The sequence below is a fragment of the Alligator sinensis genome, unplaced genomic scaffold (genome assembly GCF_000455745.1).
Source record: "Alligator sinensis unplaced genomic scaffold, ASM45574v1 scaffold379_1, whole genome shotgun sequence".
Taxonomy (NCBI): Eukaryota; Metazoa; Chordata; order Crocodylia; family Alligatoridae; genus Alligator; species Alligator sinensis.
The window spans coordinates 1,053,154-1,072,396 of NW_005842001.1; the positions used below are offsets into that span (position 1 = coordinate 1,053,154).

The 19,243-nt window shown below is 37.5% G+C and overlaps 1 protein-coding gene across 1 annotated transcript in view; it reads right to left on the reverse strand.

The window, feature by feature from the left end:
* The window catches only part of NLGN1 (neuroligin 1), a 631,206-nt gene that overhangs the window by 305,730 nt on the left and 306,233 nt on the right, over positions 1-19,243 (reverse strand). The window contains exons 4-5 of the mRNA XM_025201780.1: positions 17,737-17,796; positions 7,642-7,794 (exon numbers count right to left, since the gene is read on the reverse strand). Coding sequence (XP_025057565.1) covers positions 7,642-7,794; positions 17,737-17,796 — 213 coding nt within the window. The remainder of the gene's footprint in view (positions 1-7,641; positions 7,795-17,736; positions 17,797-19,243) is intronic.

Consider the following 19,243-nt stretch of genomic DNA (forward strand, 5'->3'; position numbering starts at 1 on the left):
TATAAATCAGGGGTAAATAAAATACAATCTTGGAACTGTCTGATGTATTTTTCTTATAAGAAATACCCAAGTTTAAACTAAATACCAAATGTACAAGGAACCATCATGGTACCAAGGAGAGAAATACGGGGTCTCTCCCCCTGTATTATTTAGGTGAGTCGTTATTATTGAATTCTGTACAGTTTTCTCAGAAAGTTTGTACCAGAGAGAAGGTACAGTATAGAGAAAGGCACATTGTATTTTAACATCAACATACCATCATGCATTCAGAATAGGATACAAAGATTAAGTACTACAGTAACTACAAAGACATGAAGAGGTTAATAGGAGACATGCCTAGAAGGTAGGTGTTTCTCAATCAGTGCCAACTTGTGACTGATCTGGCAGGTCTTCTCTCCATGACACTTTTAAAAGCATTACCTATTAAGCAGCTCTATACAGATAGGAAACTGCAGCATCAGGAAAACTGGTTTTAATTAATATAATTAACTGGCATTTCTATGCCAATCACAACAGCACTGAGTGTCTGAGCTGACTGACTGGCACAATAAACCAGTTCCCAGAAATACTGAATTCTGGCGATATTACATGAAGAAAATAAGCCAGGAGTATGCAGGTATGTCAAGCTACGCAGACACGGGGGTCTAACCGGCGTTTATATTTCGCCTCTCCAGATCCATGAGTGAAGGGGGTACGCAGACAGGTAGTATGAACTGTTAGTAATCTGTTCATAATAAACAGGTTTTCTTTCTAGCCTGTATATTTCTAGTTTCTATTTCTGTTGAAAGAGCTACCTTGAAAATATCCCAAACAGCTCATCAAGCATTTAATATCATGCCCTGGTGAAAAATGGTAAAGATTTGATTTTAAATCCATGGTGCCTAAACACAAAAGGGTGAGGCACCATGGATTCTTTATGGGGTTAGGTTCTTACCGCCTGTAAAGATGAGGGTTTGTGAACTAACCGGGGTGTACAGAGCCACAGCAAACGCCAGGTGGGACCACTGGAGCACGCCAGCCACTTGTTGCAGCTTTTATTGCAAAGGGCACCTCTTCTGCAGTCAGCTGCATGAGACCATGGCTGTGCTCCAGCTGTTCAGAAAAGCAGTGCTTGCGAAGTAAAAGCTGTAGCAAGTATCTAAGCAGCTCCTCCTTAATTTGACAACCCTCGGTGAACTAACTGGACTGTGGCCCATCCTTATAAAAAAAAAAAAAAAAAAAAATCAAACCCAGTTCTACCGTATATCTGCAGCCATTTCATTACACCCAGCCAACGCACAGGACTAGTGGCACAGGAAGAGGCCATTTAGAAGAATATACAGTGAAGCAGGCTAGGTTGTTTTATTTGTTTGTTTTTAATCCAATTACAGTCAATATTTTTCTTAATATTTAAAGGGCTACCATATAATTACAGAATTTAACATAGCTAAATCTTTCTCAGCCGGGAAAAATTACCACAACATAACCAGGAGCATCTGAATGTTTGATTATTTATATTTATATAGAGATAAATATAGATCTAGATCTATATAGATCGATATTGATTTAGATCAATATAGATCTATATCTATATACACACGCATCCTATTTATAGGGTCCTTTTTAACAAAAACCAGCTATAAAACTAGGTTAGCACGGACTGTTGTGTTCTCGACACAAAGTTCAAGGATATCACTTACCATCCATCACCTGGAAAGACAGATTGCACAGGACTTGTTTTTAAACAGAATATAAAAGGCCACAAGTTATAAACAGTGCAATTCCATTTCTCTTTCATTTAATAGTCCCCAACTGTCCATAGCAAACAGCTCTCCTTTCCCTCTTGTAATTAGTAAAGGAAAGATTATAACAGCCTTTAATTCAGAGACATGTTTCAAACCAGGATAAAACTGGGCCACAGAATTCATCTGGTTCCAAGTTGCTTGCTTTAAATCTCCTCTTTCAATCTGGTCATTGCTTTCTTTCAGTTGACTTCTAACATTTGATAGAGAAGTAGCTAGTCTGCTGTGTTGGTCTGAAGTCGGGAAGAATGTAGAGTATATTTGCACCTTAAACAGACTAACTTATTCAGTTAGTCCACAAGTTGCATATCTACCCTGGCTCCTAACATTTAAATCGTAACACTGACTATGTAAGCAGCTTTATTGTCTTAAGACACGTTCAAAGAATTTTGTAAACTCCCAGAATTTCCTTTGCCACTAGATGAGACAACGAAGTTGCTCTAGCACGATTTCTCTTCCTGTGCAGCTTTTACATGAGAAGGCAATACTGTGGCTAATAGTGAGATCCCTCTGAAGATGCCATTGCTAATTGGCTGAACAGTGATGCACATCTGGATCTGCATAAAACCACTGTCCCTCAACTGTCCCCGGAGTAGGGGGAAAAAAAATAGCATTGGAAAAAAATCATCTGATTATTAACCAGAAATTAGTACAAGACCAAGAATGTGCATACACAAAAAAAGGTCTAAACAAACTCTAGAGCATGAATCAGAAAATGTTTCAAGTCAGAAAGTCCCTTGGAAATAAACTGCAGAACTTCTCAGGCAGGATGGCCGCTGTTATCCAGAGAATAATGTAACACTTTTTTTTCCCCTCCCTCAAAGTTAGTTCATAGGATCACAGGGAAGTAGGGCTGGAAGGGTCTTCATGAGGTCCTCTTACCCAACCACCTGCTCAAGATTGTTTCTGCCTTAATTGAAAAAAAATCAAAAACAGATTGGAGTTCGAAGCTTATGCCAAGTATTCAGGAATGACAAATAAGATTTAAACTAGAAGGAGCAGTAATTATAGGTGTTAATTATCACTGTGATTATTTTGCAAAAAGCAATAATTCAAAAGTGCTTGACTTGACCAAGAGTACTGGCTAAGTAACAAGCTAAAAAAAAAGCTTACATCTTCTATTTTTGAGAGAGAAAAGACTATTTAAACATGGAAAGAGGATGAGTAGAAGTTGTATAGGTTCACAAAAACTTCTAAAGACACCCTCATATTGGTGGATACTTCAGTCTCAGATCTAAAAAAAAAATGAGGGAGGGTATTATAACCTTTTTGCTGTCCCTGTAACCCTGGCTACTTCCTCAGGTGACATCTCAGTTGAAAAAAAAGAAGAACTACTTCTAAAATGTTGTACTGGGAGCGCCTATACATGATGCTATGTCGCTGTAGTGATGCACCGTGGTGACGTAGCTCACTGCTATGGCGACATAGTGTCAGCGGGCACAAACCACGATGCCGACGCTATGTCACCGTAGCAATGAGTCGTCTCACTACAGTGTGTTGCTACAGCAACACGGGCGCTAAAAATAACTGTGCACCACTGGAATGGCACAGTAACAGTTGTTACTGCACCATCATTTAGTACTTCCTAAAGCAAGTACTAAATGGCAGCACAGTAACAACTGTGCTGTGGGGGACACGTGTAGACACACCAACTATGTATTATATAAAAGCTTGCTGGGACATCCAATTCTGCCCCAAAACATTCTCTCCCTTCCCTTTTCTGCACACATCCATAACTATTGGCTTTACTTAATATGTTTACTAATGTATTTTAAAGCATTTTATAACTGGCCCAAGATAAGAACGCAAGAAGGAATGCAATTCTGGCTCAGCTGAAGTCAATGGCAAAAATCCCATTGACTCTTGCTAGATAAAGAGATTTCACCTCCACAGCGCATCTCCAATTCCCAGCACAAGTTTCAAGTAAATAAGCCATGGCATGCAAAGGTGATATCAAGTGAGAGATACTATGGTCCTAAATCTTCTCTCATGGTTGCAATGAGGGTACTGTTTGACTTGGAAAATAGGCCTTGAAAATAGGCCATTTTATATGTCCAAACCATTAATATATTTATTAATGGTGACTGCCACAATTAACATTTTCTGGAAAGCTCTTTATTGCTAAGTAATATTTTTTAAATGAAATCAATAAAAGTTGGCATTTCCCACCTTTACATCAAAACACCTGCATTACGCTTTTTTATACCTATTGCCTGCTAGTATCAGCAATGATCATCTTACGAAAAGCAAAGTTTAACGATGCAAGGCAGAGCATAAAACTGAATATTGCAGAAGTTCTTTTTAATCTCTGCTTTGTTGCTGTAGTGGATATATAGTGAAATAAAAGAGTGATACAGTGATACAGAAGAGAAGACTGAGGGGGGATTTAATAGCAGCCTTCAACTACCTGAAGCAGGGCTACAAAGAGGATGGAACTAGACTGTTCTCAGTGGTGGCAGATGACAGAACAAAAAGTAATAGTCTCAAGTTGCAGAAAGGGGAGTTTAAGTTTTCTCTTATATCCAACCTTTCTCACTAGGAGGGTGGTGAAGCACTGGAACGGGTTGCCTAGAGTGGTGGTGGAATCTCCATCCTTGGAGGTTTTTAAGACCCAATTAGATAAGCCCTTAGCAGAGATGATCTAGTTGGGGATGGTTCTGCTTTGAGGAGGAGGTTGGACTAGATGACCTGCTGAGGTTCCTCTGAACTTTAATTTTCTATGATTCTGTGATTCTAAATGTTGGCATAATTTATTTTAACAGGATATGATGATGAGCGAGAGAGATCATTCCAGACACAGAGTATGTGAACAGTCATTTTATCTGCAATTTAATGGTGTATTTATTATATTAAGGGAAGACTGTCAGCTTGAAATCTGGTCAATTTTTTAAAAGGTGACTTGAAAGTAGTTCAAAATATTACAGCAGTAACTGACTTGGGTTCTGTTTTAGTGATTTTAAAATCACAGGTCCCAATCAAAAAGAAAAACAGTTCTCATTCCCTAGCTGCTGTGTAAAACACTATGCAAACTAAAAGGAGAACTAAGGAATGAACACAGCTGGAATATTTCCAGTCTTAGGGCCTTGTTACACATTAATTTTAGGCAGCTCCTGGAGCTCTTAACCCCTGGGCTATCCACACTAACACCTGAAACTAGCTATAAACACACTCCACGCAGCTTTAAGGGCAGGCTTATCTCTGATCCGTGATACCCTGCTTGTGTTCTATTAGCATGTGCCCACTCCCCACAGATGAGGGGAGTCCAAGTTGCAGTCCTCCAGTATCCCAGGATGCAGTGTCCCCTCACCCACCCTCCTCTTCTGTGTGGACAAACTTTCTACCCCCTGAACTCTGATCCCTGGCAGGAATTACTGGCACCAAAGTAAAACCTCCCACCCCGCAGGAGTATGACCTTTCTACCCCCAGGGGTGCAACCCTGTCCAAACAGCCTGCAGAGCACATGCCAGCTAGCCAGGTTGCAAGGCATGGTCGGGTCTGGAAGTGGGGCAGATCCAAGGTAGGGGGACCAAATCAGGTCCCCATGAGCTGGGGCTTCCTTTTAAGGCACAGGCAGTAGTTCCTCCAAAAGTGCCTTCTCTCACTGCTCCCAGAAAGCACAACCAGCATCCCCCACATCTCAATCCCAATTCATTAAAGCGTGAGACCATCTTTAATTTACTGTCTCTTTTTTATTTTTTTTATACTTTTTATTTTATTCTTCAGTGGTTGGCTTCCTTCATTTCACTACCTGTCCCCCATTCCCATTTCCTTTCCACTTCCCATTTCATACCCACCACCATCCTATTAACTCTCTACTCCCAGCTTCATATGCCCAACCCCGCCAACCCAATCTCTCACACACACCCACCTACAGCGGGAATAGAAGCCTGTCCTGGCTCACCAGCTTTCTAGTGGCAACTCACAGCTGTAGTTTTTAGTCATGCTCTTGCTTGCCAGTAGCAAGCCACAGATGTGCAGGTAGGGGACAGTCAGAAAAGGTTTTCAGCCTTAAGGTGCAACAGCTCCAAACTTGAGTTAGCACTAATGCCAATCACCATTTAAGTAGCTCAAAGGGCAGCAAGAAACAAGGCCCCTTAGTAAGACATTGCTTAGTAAGAATCTGTGATGCTATCCAAAGATAATATTTTACTTTCTATGAAGCCAAGTTCATCTTTGGTACTTAAAGCAAAATTTCCATCATGATGGTTACATATGTACTTAGGAACTAGCAAAATAAGAACTAATGCAATCAAATTGGAAACACTGCACCATTTGAGAGCCTAGTCTAGGATAGATAAATGTAAACTGATAATGTCAGAGACAACAGGACCAAATAAACATTAAAAAACATGCTAATTAAAGAGTAAGGTAATACAGTCTATTGATTAGAAAGCTAAATTACAATTTTTAGTATCAACATGTGCCCAAAGCCTTCAGATCAGGGAAAACCCTCAAAATTACCAGGTCACACTGTAAAAGATAACAGCATGAATGAGAGGAGAATACTATACAGATAGTTATTCAGTAATAGCTATCACCGTATATATGAATATTGGTGGGTGCTATGTAAAACAACTAAAGTTATACCAAACTTAGATTAGATTCAAAAACAAAGAGAAGGGAGAACAGTGAGAAAGTCAAATTCATTCTCTTCAATTCCCTAGTTTTTACAAAAAGGGTAGTCGACAGATGGAAGTTACCCAGAAGACCCAGTAAGAATTAATGAATTCCAGAAAAGACTAGGTGAGTTCTAAACACAGAGAAACTGGGGACTGAGGAAATGTGTGACCATGGAAAGAAGAACAAAAGCAACATGTACAATAAGCTCAGTAACCTTTTGCTGTTACTAATACGTCAAGAATAACATTCACTGGCCTTCTGAACTAACCCCGCAGTCTGTGAACTGCTGCCAGCTTATCAAGCCATTTTGGATATTATATATAGTGCCATCATGACTCTCTCATAAAATGCTCTGATACACTATATTGCAATATCAACTTACACCATATCCTAGAATTCAATTCCTGTTATCAAAGGTTTCAGTCTATAAACAGTTTGGCAGAGTACAAAGCTGAAAACAACAATTATCCTATTCTCTGGAGACCGGTCTGATCTGTCATAAGCTTGTCCATACCAAACAAAGAGCAAACTGTTGCTTTTGAGAAAGACCAACCAATTGGAAATAGCTAGTTGGGCAATGCCACACAATTCTATTTTATTTAAACCAACCATGTTAGCATCTATAACTCAACTATTCTAAACAATCAGAAAGAATATTTTCTATTCCAATTCGTTTAGCCTATCTAGAAAATGTTGAATGTATATGAATAGGACTGACACTTCATGTTGTAAACCACAAAGGAATCCAAATACATCAACAAAGGCACAGTTGAGTGTTAAAAACTTCAAATTTATACCAAATGCGCTTGTTCCATCAAAGGACAGAAAACCAGTGATCAACAAATTATTCCTTCACAATAAAAAATTCCCTGTCTCTGAATTAGCACTTTAACATGATTTCCATTCCATTTTGTCCATAGCATACACAAGTCTAATCACTGTTACATTCGTAAAGACAGTTGGAGGCAACACAAGATTGGCCGATCTGAACATCTGCATGGTGTATTTCTATGATTATATATGAAGCATAATTTTATGCTTCATATATAATGAATACTATTATGTTTTCTACATAATAGTGGTGACAATTTTACACTGAATCCACAGAATACAAACCTTTTATTTTGGAAGGAAGCTTTATAAACCAAAGAAAATAAGCAGTTTTCTGAGCATTATCTCATGAATAATATGAAGTGCATTGCAGATAAAAAGGATCAATTTAAATCCAAAAGCTTCTTACCAAGTACCCCCAAGCGATAGTTGACTGTGATGACTATCACATTGCCATAACTTGCCAGAACACTACCATCATATAAATTTCCAGTGCCTTCCATGTAGGATCCTCCATGAATATACACCATCACTGGTTTAGGTCCCCCACTGTCCCGAATGTCTGGAAAAAAATATGGAGAAACATTTTAGTCTCAAGAAAGTTGAAAAAAGAAAAAAAAAAGATGCATGCAAGAGATATATATTTCTACTTAGGCTATTATTTAAGTGTTTCTCAAGCAACTTGTATTAGCCTTAATAGAATGAAGGAAGGCATAAAAGTACAAACTTTGTTTAAAAGTAATATACTAGCGAGCCCAAATAAAAAGTATGAAAAAGTATGATGCGGTGATAGCAGTTGTTCAAGGTTATGCGAGGGAAGTATGTGACCTGATTCTGCCCCCAGTGAAGTTGTTGATAAAATACCCACGGCTTTCAGTAAGAGCAGAATTAGACCCATGTTGGATGCTTTTTGAAAATCCTACCTTTTAGTACTGTACACACACAAAGACATCTTTGTGTAATTAAGCTGAATGGGATCTGAGCTGATGTCAATTTGGTGAAGTCATATTCTTCTGTGGCTTCCAATAAAAGAGCACCAACTTGTAAACAGGGTATATAAAGACAACTCTTCAGGTGCACCTGAAGTTTATGTACCAATTACTTTGGAGGCACCAGAGAAAACAGGATGGTTTTAGACCTCAACTGAATATGATCTTGTGCCATAGAGTATTAGGGAAAATAGTCAGTTGACTATATTGGCTAAAATTGAGAAAATAAAAATTGTACTTTAGTCAAGATGTAGAATAATTGCTGCCTAAAATTAGGCTTTTAACATACATATCTAGTCTGATTTTTTCCTGCTGCCAGAAAGATCCACAGGAACAATATGCAAAAATATCCACCAGAAAGATCCACAGGAACAATATGTGACCATATGGGGAAAATGGTAAATCTGTCTATCCATAAAGTGCTGCAAAACAAAAACTAAATAAATGGGGGGGGGGGGGTGTTGTTTTTTTTTTCCTTGTATCTCTGTTCCCTTCATTTTAATTCTGGATGCAATTATAAAGCAATATTAAGAAAATCAAATGAGGAAATTGAGTTTTGTAAATTGATGCATCTACAGAGACTGAAATGTGGATGTTTGACACTGAGTTAAAAAATGTATTGAGGGGCAAGTTCTGAAAAATGAAAGCTTAAGCATCCCATCGTTATGAGACAACAATAATGGCTTTTGAAGCTATGCTGCACTGAAAACCAAACTGGCCCCAAAAGGTTACCAAACATTTCACGAGAATTAGAGAGAAATGTGTGAGAGTAAGGGGAAAAAATAACTGCTGTGGTACACCTGTATTAAATGATATTTCAAACGGTTTTGTTACTGGCCCGCCATCTTCCAGCGCACAATGTTGCATTCAAAGCGAACCTGAAAAATAGCAGGTTTCAAAGAATTGTAACATTTCCATAATGGGGAACACAGAGTATGGTCAGTATCCTATTGAAAGAAAACTTTTTCATGATAATAATATTCAAACTTTTTTTCCTTCCACTGTCAGGAAATATCAGTGGAGGAGAATGGATGTTTTTGTGAAGTTTTCTTCTAAGTGGCTTAAGTCTAGCCAAATTTAAAAGCAATGCTCAATAAATCAGTGTTGCCTTGAATAAGTAGGGCAAGGACGATGACAAGAGAAGGGGCTGGTCTAAAAAAGAAGTTCTAGGAGCATCTGCATTTGAATTTGGTGAAACCATTCAGAACAGATGTATTCATTTTTATAAGATAGCTATAATTTTCATTTTGATTCTGTTTTGAAGAAAATGCCAGACTAATCAAGACCCAGAATCAGTCTTTTCAGTCATGGAAGTGCTCATACAATCATTTACTTACTAAAAAATCCTGGGGGTATTTATGTGTAATAACCTGCCGTGTCCTTTTGCCCCAGTACATAGTAAAGCTTTTTGAACGTGCAAGTGTCCAAGTCTAAAAGTTAAGAGGGCATGTAATGTTTTTCAATGGAATGGAATTATGGCCTTCCAAGATTTCAACTTAAATAGAACAAGGAAGACCTTCTCAATTCTTTAAAGCATTTGTTTTCAGTGGATGTTTACACACAGCTTTTGCTTCCTTTTTTTTTTTTTTAGCATGGGTCTAACTAAAGGAAGCAATAATAAATTATTAATCTGAAATCGTTAAGTGACGGTTCACAGCAGAAATTGTACACAGCTAATTGTATGCTTGGAGGTAGCACAGGGGGAGATTGTTTCAGAATTCTTCTTTAATTAAAATGACATAGAATTACGGCGTACCAACTGTGGATGGTAATGGATGTTGGTAGTTCTGTTCTGTTTATCTGGAAAACAGTATTGCGGTTTTTAGAGAAAAATGGGTGGCTTTTATCGGAAACAAAAAATATTAACCACATACCCATGAGAAAAGCAAAGTTCAAGGTATAAAGAATGGATTCTTTTAATAAATTCAGCCCACATTATGCCTTTCTATGATTTCTTTGTGAACATTATGCTTGAAAAGGTTAAGGGCAGGCAGCATTGCAAATTATTCTTAATTTATTCACATGCCGCATCAGATCAGACTAGTTAAAATATGTATTTTCTCCAGAAAGCCTTCCTGAAGAGCCCACCAGTGACTTAAGGGAAACCACTTCTAGAAATTAAAAATAGTTCTTCTTTAGGGGCCCTGCCACAAGTTCAACTTAAAGCTGGGTAGAAACAAACTATAAAGTTGTTACACATATTCAAGCACTAACTTTGTAGCTGGTTGGTCCTTTTTATAGCTGGATAGATGTGTTTATGGAGTGATTATTACTTTGCACATGTGGCCAGTGTACCTTTATTGTGCAATTAACCAGTTTGTTGCATAATATATGTAATGTATGGCAGGGACCCAAGTCATAGGTTCTGATCCACTCCTGGAAACACCTTTACAGGCCCGACATTCATGCAGAATCCCAATGAAGCTAACGTGACTTCAGCATAAAACCTGTGCCTGCAGCTTTCTAACACAGAATGAAAGCCTTAATATGAAGAATAAAAGGGAAACAAATGGAGATTGCTTCGGTTTTAAGAATCAATTTTACAATATCTGTGAAGTCAGGAAACAGGATTGGGTGTTTTATCCAAATATAGGAATACTAAAAAACGTATCCACTTGGCACAGGGAAGCAATGTAAGATACAAAAGGGTATTAATAACTAGAAGTAATAGGATAAAATGAAGATAACATAAATGTAAACTGAAAAGCGAGGAATACTTCCTGCTTACAAGTTCAATTAGATTGTGAGCATTTGCCTAAGGAAGTGATGGAAACCCCACAGTTTGAGACTTTAAAAAGTTAAACCAGACAGAAAAATAAAAAATAATTTTTATAGGGAGAAGATCCATTTTGGCACAAAGATGTCTAGGATAGTATTTTCCAAAGTTCCAATGAAGGTAAGCAGTCAATTCCCACTGAATTGAGTACTTAACTCCTCTAGTACTTCACTTCCCATCCTGATTTGATAGATGTTTTTTATATTTAATTTCTGAATTGATGTCCGTCCATTGTGCCAGAGTACTGCAGTAGTCTCAGGGCATGTCTATGTGTGCACATTTAATGCGCATTAGCCCAATTTAAGGCACATTAAGGGCATGTGTCTACATGTGCATGCCCTTAATGCACCTTAAAAATGGTGATTTACGGCTATTTGAACCTAAATTTCAGGCTATTTGAGATGATTTAAGGCTATTCAAGCATAAAGCAGGTATCACATTTATACACAAAATAGTTAAATCACATTAGTGAATATGTAAACATGCTAAGATGCATTAATGTGGTATGTGTACATTGGCTTGGGGTGAGCTTTAATCCCAAGTCAGTCTGCGTACCCGCGTTAATGCACATTAGCATGTTCACATGTGGATGCATGCCTAAATCGCCTTAATGCACATTAGGCTAATGCACATTAAGTTTAGGCATGCGTAAAAGCACATGTAGATATGCCCTCAGTAAAATGCATCATAGCAGAGCTGCTTTTCTTTACTGAATAGCAACGCTTGATCAGTAGGGTCAAATTCTGTCTCAGCGTTGCAGCTTCAGTGAAATCAGAAGGTGATTCAAAATGAATCATGAGACAGAAGCAGCCTAGTGTAACTATAGGCTTCAGAGTCCCACCAGAACTGGAGGGATCTAATTTGTAACCCTTTCTCTGAGCAGCAGTAACTCGTGCAAGTTGCTCTGTGAGAATAAGGCCCAAAGAGTTATTTATGCAGCATTTCTGCCCAGAAATGTGCATTTATATGGATTTAGTTTAGTTTCTAACCTAGTCTATTTAATTAAATGTTGGGTCAAAAGAAAAAGAAATATGAAAAATTTCAAAGATGTACATGGGCCATCTCTATTCAAAATCCCACCCTGACCACAATCCTTTACATCCTTTTCCTTCTTATTCATGCTCCAATTTGTTCTGGGTTCCATTTATTGTTATTCTCAAATCTGCCAACTTATTTAGTACCTACATGGGATAATTATTTTATTTGGCCTATGTAAATGCATTTTCTTCTTATAATTCCCATTGTCCTTCATACTCTATTCCTTCTTACCGCTTGCTATAACCACTTGTTACATCTTGCCTTAAAGACATTGTGAGCCATTCAGGGAAAAAACTATCTTAGTTGTGCACAGCAAAATGAAGCACCAATCTCGACTTCAGCTATGCCATCGTTATAACTATACCTGCAAATCATAAATAAGTCCATCCTCAGTTGGAGCTGTTTGGCCATAAAGCCAGAGAAACAAGGATAACAATCAATTCTGCAGGGAATGATCAAATGGAAAAGGAAGAGATGATACCGAAAGGCAGTTTGGCACAAAAGCATCTCCTCCAGGATAGGGAAATCGCAGGAAGTGCTTCTCCAAAGCTGCTAATAGTCACCTGAAGTAGAAGGAGGTTATAATCTGTGCCTCAACATTTCACCTTTATGACTGGTCACAGCATAAGGAAAGAAGGAACTTCAGTCATAAGTTCCACAAAGTTGCATTTGTTCCATGGGTCTCAGAAATACTGTAATATCAAGCAATTCTGTAAAATTCTTGCTTTGATATTACGTAGATGTATCCATGTTAGGCCCAGCTGTCTTTTGAACATGATGTGGCAGCACAGAAACAGTCAGGAACTTTTTACTCCGGAACTGGCTGCTATAGTATCTGCATGCCCCCTGTGCACCATAGGTTTTACATGAGGCCTGTTCCACTTATTCCAAAATCCTTTTCCTACAAGATTTTGTGGAGCCAGAACATAATACCCACCAATGCCATGATTTTAACAGTTGAAAAGCTCCTTTGAATATATTTATTGTCAGTCTAAATCTATGGGACAGCATGACTACATCTATTGTTATTTTAATATAGCATAAGGCACTGTTACTGCAAGTCCTGCCATGCAAACTTCCATTAAAATCACATAATTTAAGTGGGATGTAAAACTGAAGGCTTGACAACTGGAGATCATTACAGAGTCCATTGCAGTTTTCTTAAGAGTGGGAGCATTTAATCTTAATGCTCTGGCCATTTCCATCTCCCTTCTCCTGTTCTTCAGTTCCTGTCAATCCACTGGGTCATTTTGCAGTCTACTGTTAAGTGGTTGGCTGCACTTCCTTGAAAGGTAACTTCATTTAAGAGGTGGATGAAATGATCACTATATAGCAATTCCTAAATTGGTAAAGTGCTTTGAGATCCTTCTGGATAAATGCAAGAGATATAAAGTAACATGAAATGAAAGCTGTAATACTAACAGGCCTTTATAGGTAGCTAGAGAGGGGTCTAATTACCATGGGACATAAGCAGCCAAGTATGTGGTAATTTTAAACTACTAAAAGATGAAAATTAGTAATGCAAAAGCTGACAGTCCCTTCACTGTTCTAGCAATGCTTAGCAATGATATAATTGTAATGGAGCTAAAAAGAGCTGCTTACATTAAGGGTCTGTCAGAATTTTTACTATGGGTATTTTCTAGTATTAATAAAATTACTGTAAAAATTCAGTGTAGGCTGAATTATGGCTTTCAGTCTGAGAAGAAAAATAGTCTTTGCAAAATTTAATTTGTAAATACAATGGGAATTTTTATCTTGAACCGCTGATGTTCATGAAATCCGAGACTGAGTGATGGTGTGAGCACAGACAATGTAGATGTCTCTGTTTATATCAGTCAATTACTCTTTGTCCTAAATTGCAACGTTTGTGCTATTCTAGTCAGGCGAGAGCTCATGAGAAACTGTAATTATGCTAAATCACGTGGTTATTTTGTACTTTAAACAAATGTGTACAACTATTTACCAGTCTCCAAAATGTTAAATGTTCTGAGTTGTGGACACTTAAGAGATGGCGTCCTTCTTTGTGTGCTACTGTGGCAAGTAAAACCAGTGAGAGGTTTGAGTTGGTGCCTTTCTTTTTTATTTTTTTAAAGCAATGGGGATACTGGCATCTCTTGAGTGAAAACCCCTCAAAATTCTGGAATTTACTTCTTTTCTTGGTCTACTGACCTTCAGGTCAGACCCCGAGGTACATTCTGTATCACTGGCAACATCTGAATCAAGACTAAATGCCCCTCTTATCCTGGCCAGAAAATACTTTCTAGACCAAAAAGCAATTAATTCAGGATAGTCCTCTGGCCTGTGTCATACAGGAGGTTAGATGAGATCATCACAATAATCTACAGAATAGGTGGTCTCTTTTAGTTTTATGATCTATGAACATACAACACAAACTACTACTTCCCCCCAGGTTTTAGAGAAAGTAGTGGGAAAGAGCAGGGAAGTCGGGCTATAGGCCATGACTTGGAGAAAAGTTTAATTCCATGCTACACCACAGATGTGTTTAGTAGCCATGGTGCTCAGATTCTTAAAAATGGGGACCATAAAAAGTACCTAAGCCAGGCAGGTGAGTTAACCAAGGAGCATAAGGTATTTTTGATACGAGAGTCTATCTGTAACAAAATCTTCCTGTTTATGCCAAAATTAGTACAACTAGGTCCCAGTCCTAGTTGAAGACTTTAGAAGTTGATGATGATGATGAGGATTGGTTATTGGTCCAAAGATGTAGTAATGTTTTTAAAAGGCTGTACTTTGTGCTTGCTTTCTTTCTTTTTTTTTTAAATATATTCATAAAACTGGCAAGGACTAGGATGAAAATACCAAAATAATTTACATTAAACCAAGCCTTCTTTCCAGCTCTGAGATACCAATTTATTCACTTCCTGAGCCATTTTGTACTAGCTTTTTCTCACCCTTTTGTCCGCAAAGGTGCAAATGAACCAATGTTATCACCAGTGACAACCAGTCACAGTTGGTTTTATCACTAGGCCATTTATCCATGTGCAGGTTCTCAGTTCTTAGTGAAAGGTGTGCTAGCACCTCCAGGGATAGACAAAGCCTAACTATTAGAGGCACCTGTTGGCAGCAATAGATGCTGGCCTGTTGGGACATTTCCAATGAGAGAGTGACTCAGTAGACAAAGTCTAGGAAAGCAAAGAGTTTTGTATAACTTTTACTTCTGCACACATTTACACTTATAATATTTCAAACTACCTTCATTTTTTAAACTGTAAGTTTGCAGTTCATTAGCTGGTAATGTGCCCTAGTGCCTTTGTGTCCTGTGAAAACAAAAATGAAAAATGATCTAATTAAGGCTGGTCTAGTGCCGGGAGCACATACAAGAGATCCAATTTTGATTATTGAGCCTAGTCTTCATAGTTCCAGGACTGGCAAGGGCCTGAAAGACTGACCTTGGGTTAGAGACATTTAGTTGATGGAAGTAGGGATTACTAATCACTGTTATACAGTGAACTCTTCTAATCAGCATATGACATCAATTCACTTCACCAGGAGCGTTCTCCAGTCCATTTAGGTGATGATGCAGGTTCTTTGTTGAGACAAGGCACAAGAGAAAGAAGAGAAATGGGAGCTCTGAGCTTCTAAGAAACATAGGCAAGGTCCTGCAGTCTTTGAAATACACTGGATTTAACATTGCGTGGCCATGTCCTACATGTATACAGAACTACTTTGCCTTGGCTTTTCTTTGCACGGCATTATTTTAATCTGTATTTATGCTGTCCCGAAACTTTCAGTGTTCAGTCCTCTGAAGCTTTTTTTCCTCGACTATAAGCTCTTCTATGGCAGTTATTCTATGTCAGGGGAAAGCTGGAAGGTTTGGCAGGTGATTTGTTACTTGGCAGATTTTTCTGTGGAAAGATGAAAGAAGATAAGGAGGTAGCTATTTGGGTTCTTTTATTTGTCTCCCAAGTAAGTTTATCTTTAAAGTTGTGGCTCATTTTCCGTCATTTCTGTACAGCCTACCTAAAATAGGGGGCCCTCTTTCAGAGCAGCATAGGAATTAAAGATGGAAAAGAACTTTACACTTAAACCTACTCAATATAAAAAGGCCTATGCTTGCCTTTTTATTCCTTTCTTTCCTCCCTTGTTCCTTTGTGGTCCACACTTTTTACAGCTTGCTACTTCGTGATGAACACAAGGACTAACCTCTGCTTGGCTACTATTTGTGAAAGGGTTCTCGGAAAATGATGCACTCGTCCCATAATAATGTCTTGGAGCATTTGAAATTAGGATATAAAATTGAATAAGAGCTGGGCAACACAACATGGCACAGGATCACAAGGAGGCTGGACGATAACCACCTTATTAAATGTAGAGAAGTATACTGCTTAGGTGTTGCTGGGTAAGTTTCAGGGGGCAATTTAGCAGCACCGGCAAAGGTGCCAATAGATGGAAGCTACTGGTATTTGATTATTATCTACATCCCCGCTACAGATTCATTCTTAGAGAATTAGCAGAGTGAATTAAATCACACCATGTGAACCAAAGCACATCACATGATGCATTTTTTTTTTCTCATCACAAAACAAAAAAGTTACTTGAAGGAAACTTCAAGGTCTTGTCAGCAAATTTCACCCTTTTTCTTTGGGCTGAGGAAAAGGAATATGGTAGAGCTAGTCTTCAAGTTAATAAAGATTGAAGTAGGAGTATGTAACCCCAAAACAGGTGAGGGAGCGATACAGAAACTTTGGACACATTACCTTTTTTCTTCACAAATAAAGTGTGGGTTTAAGCTTAGAGTTACGACACTCATAAAATGAATGGGCTAGATTGGCTGCTTTGCTGCCACTTGTTTCTAACATTACTTCTAGTTTCTAATATTAAAAAAATCCAATATACATACTCTTATGTGATTAATATTGGAATCCATGAACAAAAATAATGTGCTTGATATTTACATGCCTTAGTGCACATTTGTTAGTAGTATGTGCCAATGTGTTTGTGAGCATAAGCCCAGAGCAAGCAGGCTTCTGTATGTATTTCTAATATAGAAAACATAATGGATAGATGCGTGAAGCTCAATTTAGCACCACTAAAGCTTAGGTGATATGCTGATCTCAACCAAATGAAAATATAACTTCCTGTTTTAGTGCTATGCTTTATCATATGCAAGGGAGATATCGCTGGATTTACATTGTTTAACGCAGTGATACAGAAGGAAAGGTGTTTGTACTTTTGGTGCTTAAAATTCAGTTGCTTAAGAGACACTTTATACAAGCTGTCTAACATTTTCCCTTTACAAAGACAATAGTTCATGTTTATCAAACTGATCAGTTAGTGAAAAAGAAACATCTTTGTATTTGGTGAAATACACAGGGTTAGAGAAAACATGCAAAAAGGTGTACAGAGAGACTTAAAAAGAGTGTTAGTTCAAATAGTATGGACAAAATTCAGTCAAAAGGTGGGATGTAACATATCAGAAGTTGATTTCAAGAAAACAAAAAACCCTCCTCTTTAAATATTGTTACTGTTTTATATCAAAGCTTAGAACTTAACATTCTTTCTTTTAAAAAATTAAAAATATAGATATATGTAGATAAACAACAAGCAAGAAGACAAAACACATCAAAAATGGGAATTAAAAAAAACTCTTCAAAAGAAGACAAGAAGTCAAAAAAAGAGGGGAGAAAAAGATTTTCAGGGATCCTTGTCATGCAAATCAGTTTGGTGGCAAAAAAAATACCTTCATCTTCAGCACCGTCATTATCACCTAAATCATCTGTCTGTTTCTTTGTAAGGGGACCTAGGATTGAGAATGGAGAAAATGGAGGAAAAAAAGACAATTCAAGAATATACAAGACTGAGGAAAAAAGTCAATATTAAATTCCCATAGATGTTTCAAGAAAAACATTTTGGGGGAAGGATGCACTCAGCTTAAAAGAATATCTATGATTTTTTTTTAACTTATAGCAAAATATTTCCTGTAGGGTATGGCTATTAGAAACATCTATTATGAAAAGCAAATAGTGCCCAATATTTCTTTTTTTTTTTTAATCAAGAATTGAAAATAGTGTTTACTAAGAGCACACCCACCATAAACAAAAGGAACCAGAAGCAATATTCCACTGCTCAATTTACCTGTTTCTCTCAATTTAATCTGGTGGTGACAAAAATACCAAATTAGCTCTAATCCTTGACAAAATAATACTGCTGATAAATACCTTGGTAATTGGCTAAAAGATTTTTTTTGAGAGTGTGTAATGCTAAATAAAATTTCTGAATCTATTTTAGCTCATGCTTTTCAATAGTAATCAGTTTTAGCTTTAATTTTTCTTTATCCAACTCATTCATTACATTCTAATTTAAATACAACCACAGACTGAATATTCCCTTGAAACCTATGACCACCTGCTGAAATAATAAAGAAATAAGACCACCCAAAAGTGAACTAGAAACAAAGGGTGAAGTCCTGGCCCTACTGAACTCACTGGGATTGCTGCCATTGAATTCAGTAAGTCAATGATTTCAACAAGATACTCAGAAGTAACAGTTAAAGTTTCAGCACAGGTAGGGCAAGTAATATCCCACAATCAATTAATAATACTATGCGAATTAAGCTTCAATCCTATTCCATGCAGAGCACAGATATTATTAACGCATTAGGAGATTCATCAAACTTTGCAACAGGAAAAAATAGCTCTTCATTGTTAGCAGGTAATAAAAATATACATCAGAAGGAAAAAGTCAAAGGACATACTGAAAATATTTCCATATGTCACATATTTTACACACTTAAGCATGAATAAAAGACAGTTGAAACTCAGCATTATCTTTCCTTTTTTCAGAGCTCTTTCATTTCCATGACTTTCTGTAATTTGCATGCAAAAAAGCAATCTGTATAAATGCAGGACTCTAAAGTTAAATAGGCAGCCAAGCACAGAGTAGAAAACAAGGACTTCTCATGCATAAAATAACAATAGGGGAAAAAAAAACTTGAGGGAAAAAAAAAAAGATGAACGGTATGTGTCAATTTGTGCAGTAAATGTAGGCAAAAAGCATGCATTAACTCCAAGCACGTTGCACAATGAGGTAGTTTTAAAACATTTGTATTTAAAAAACTCTCTCCACTTCTCTCATATTACAAGATATTAGTAATTCAACATTAAACCTGCAGTCTGTGAAAGGAATAGTATGTTTCTGAGTACTACTTAAGGGAAAAAAAGAAATCAGAAACTGCTGTTTGTATTGCA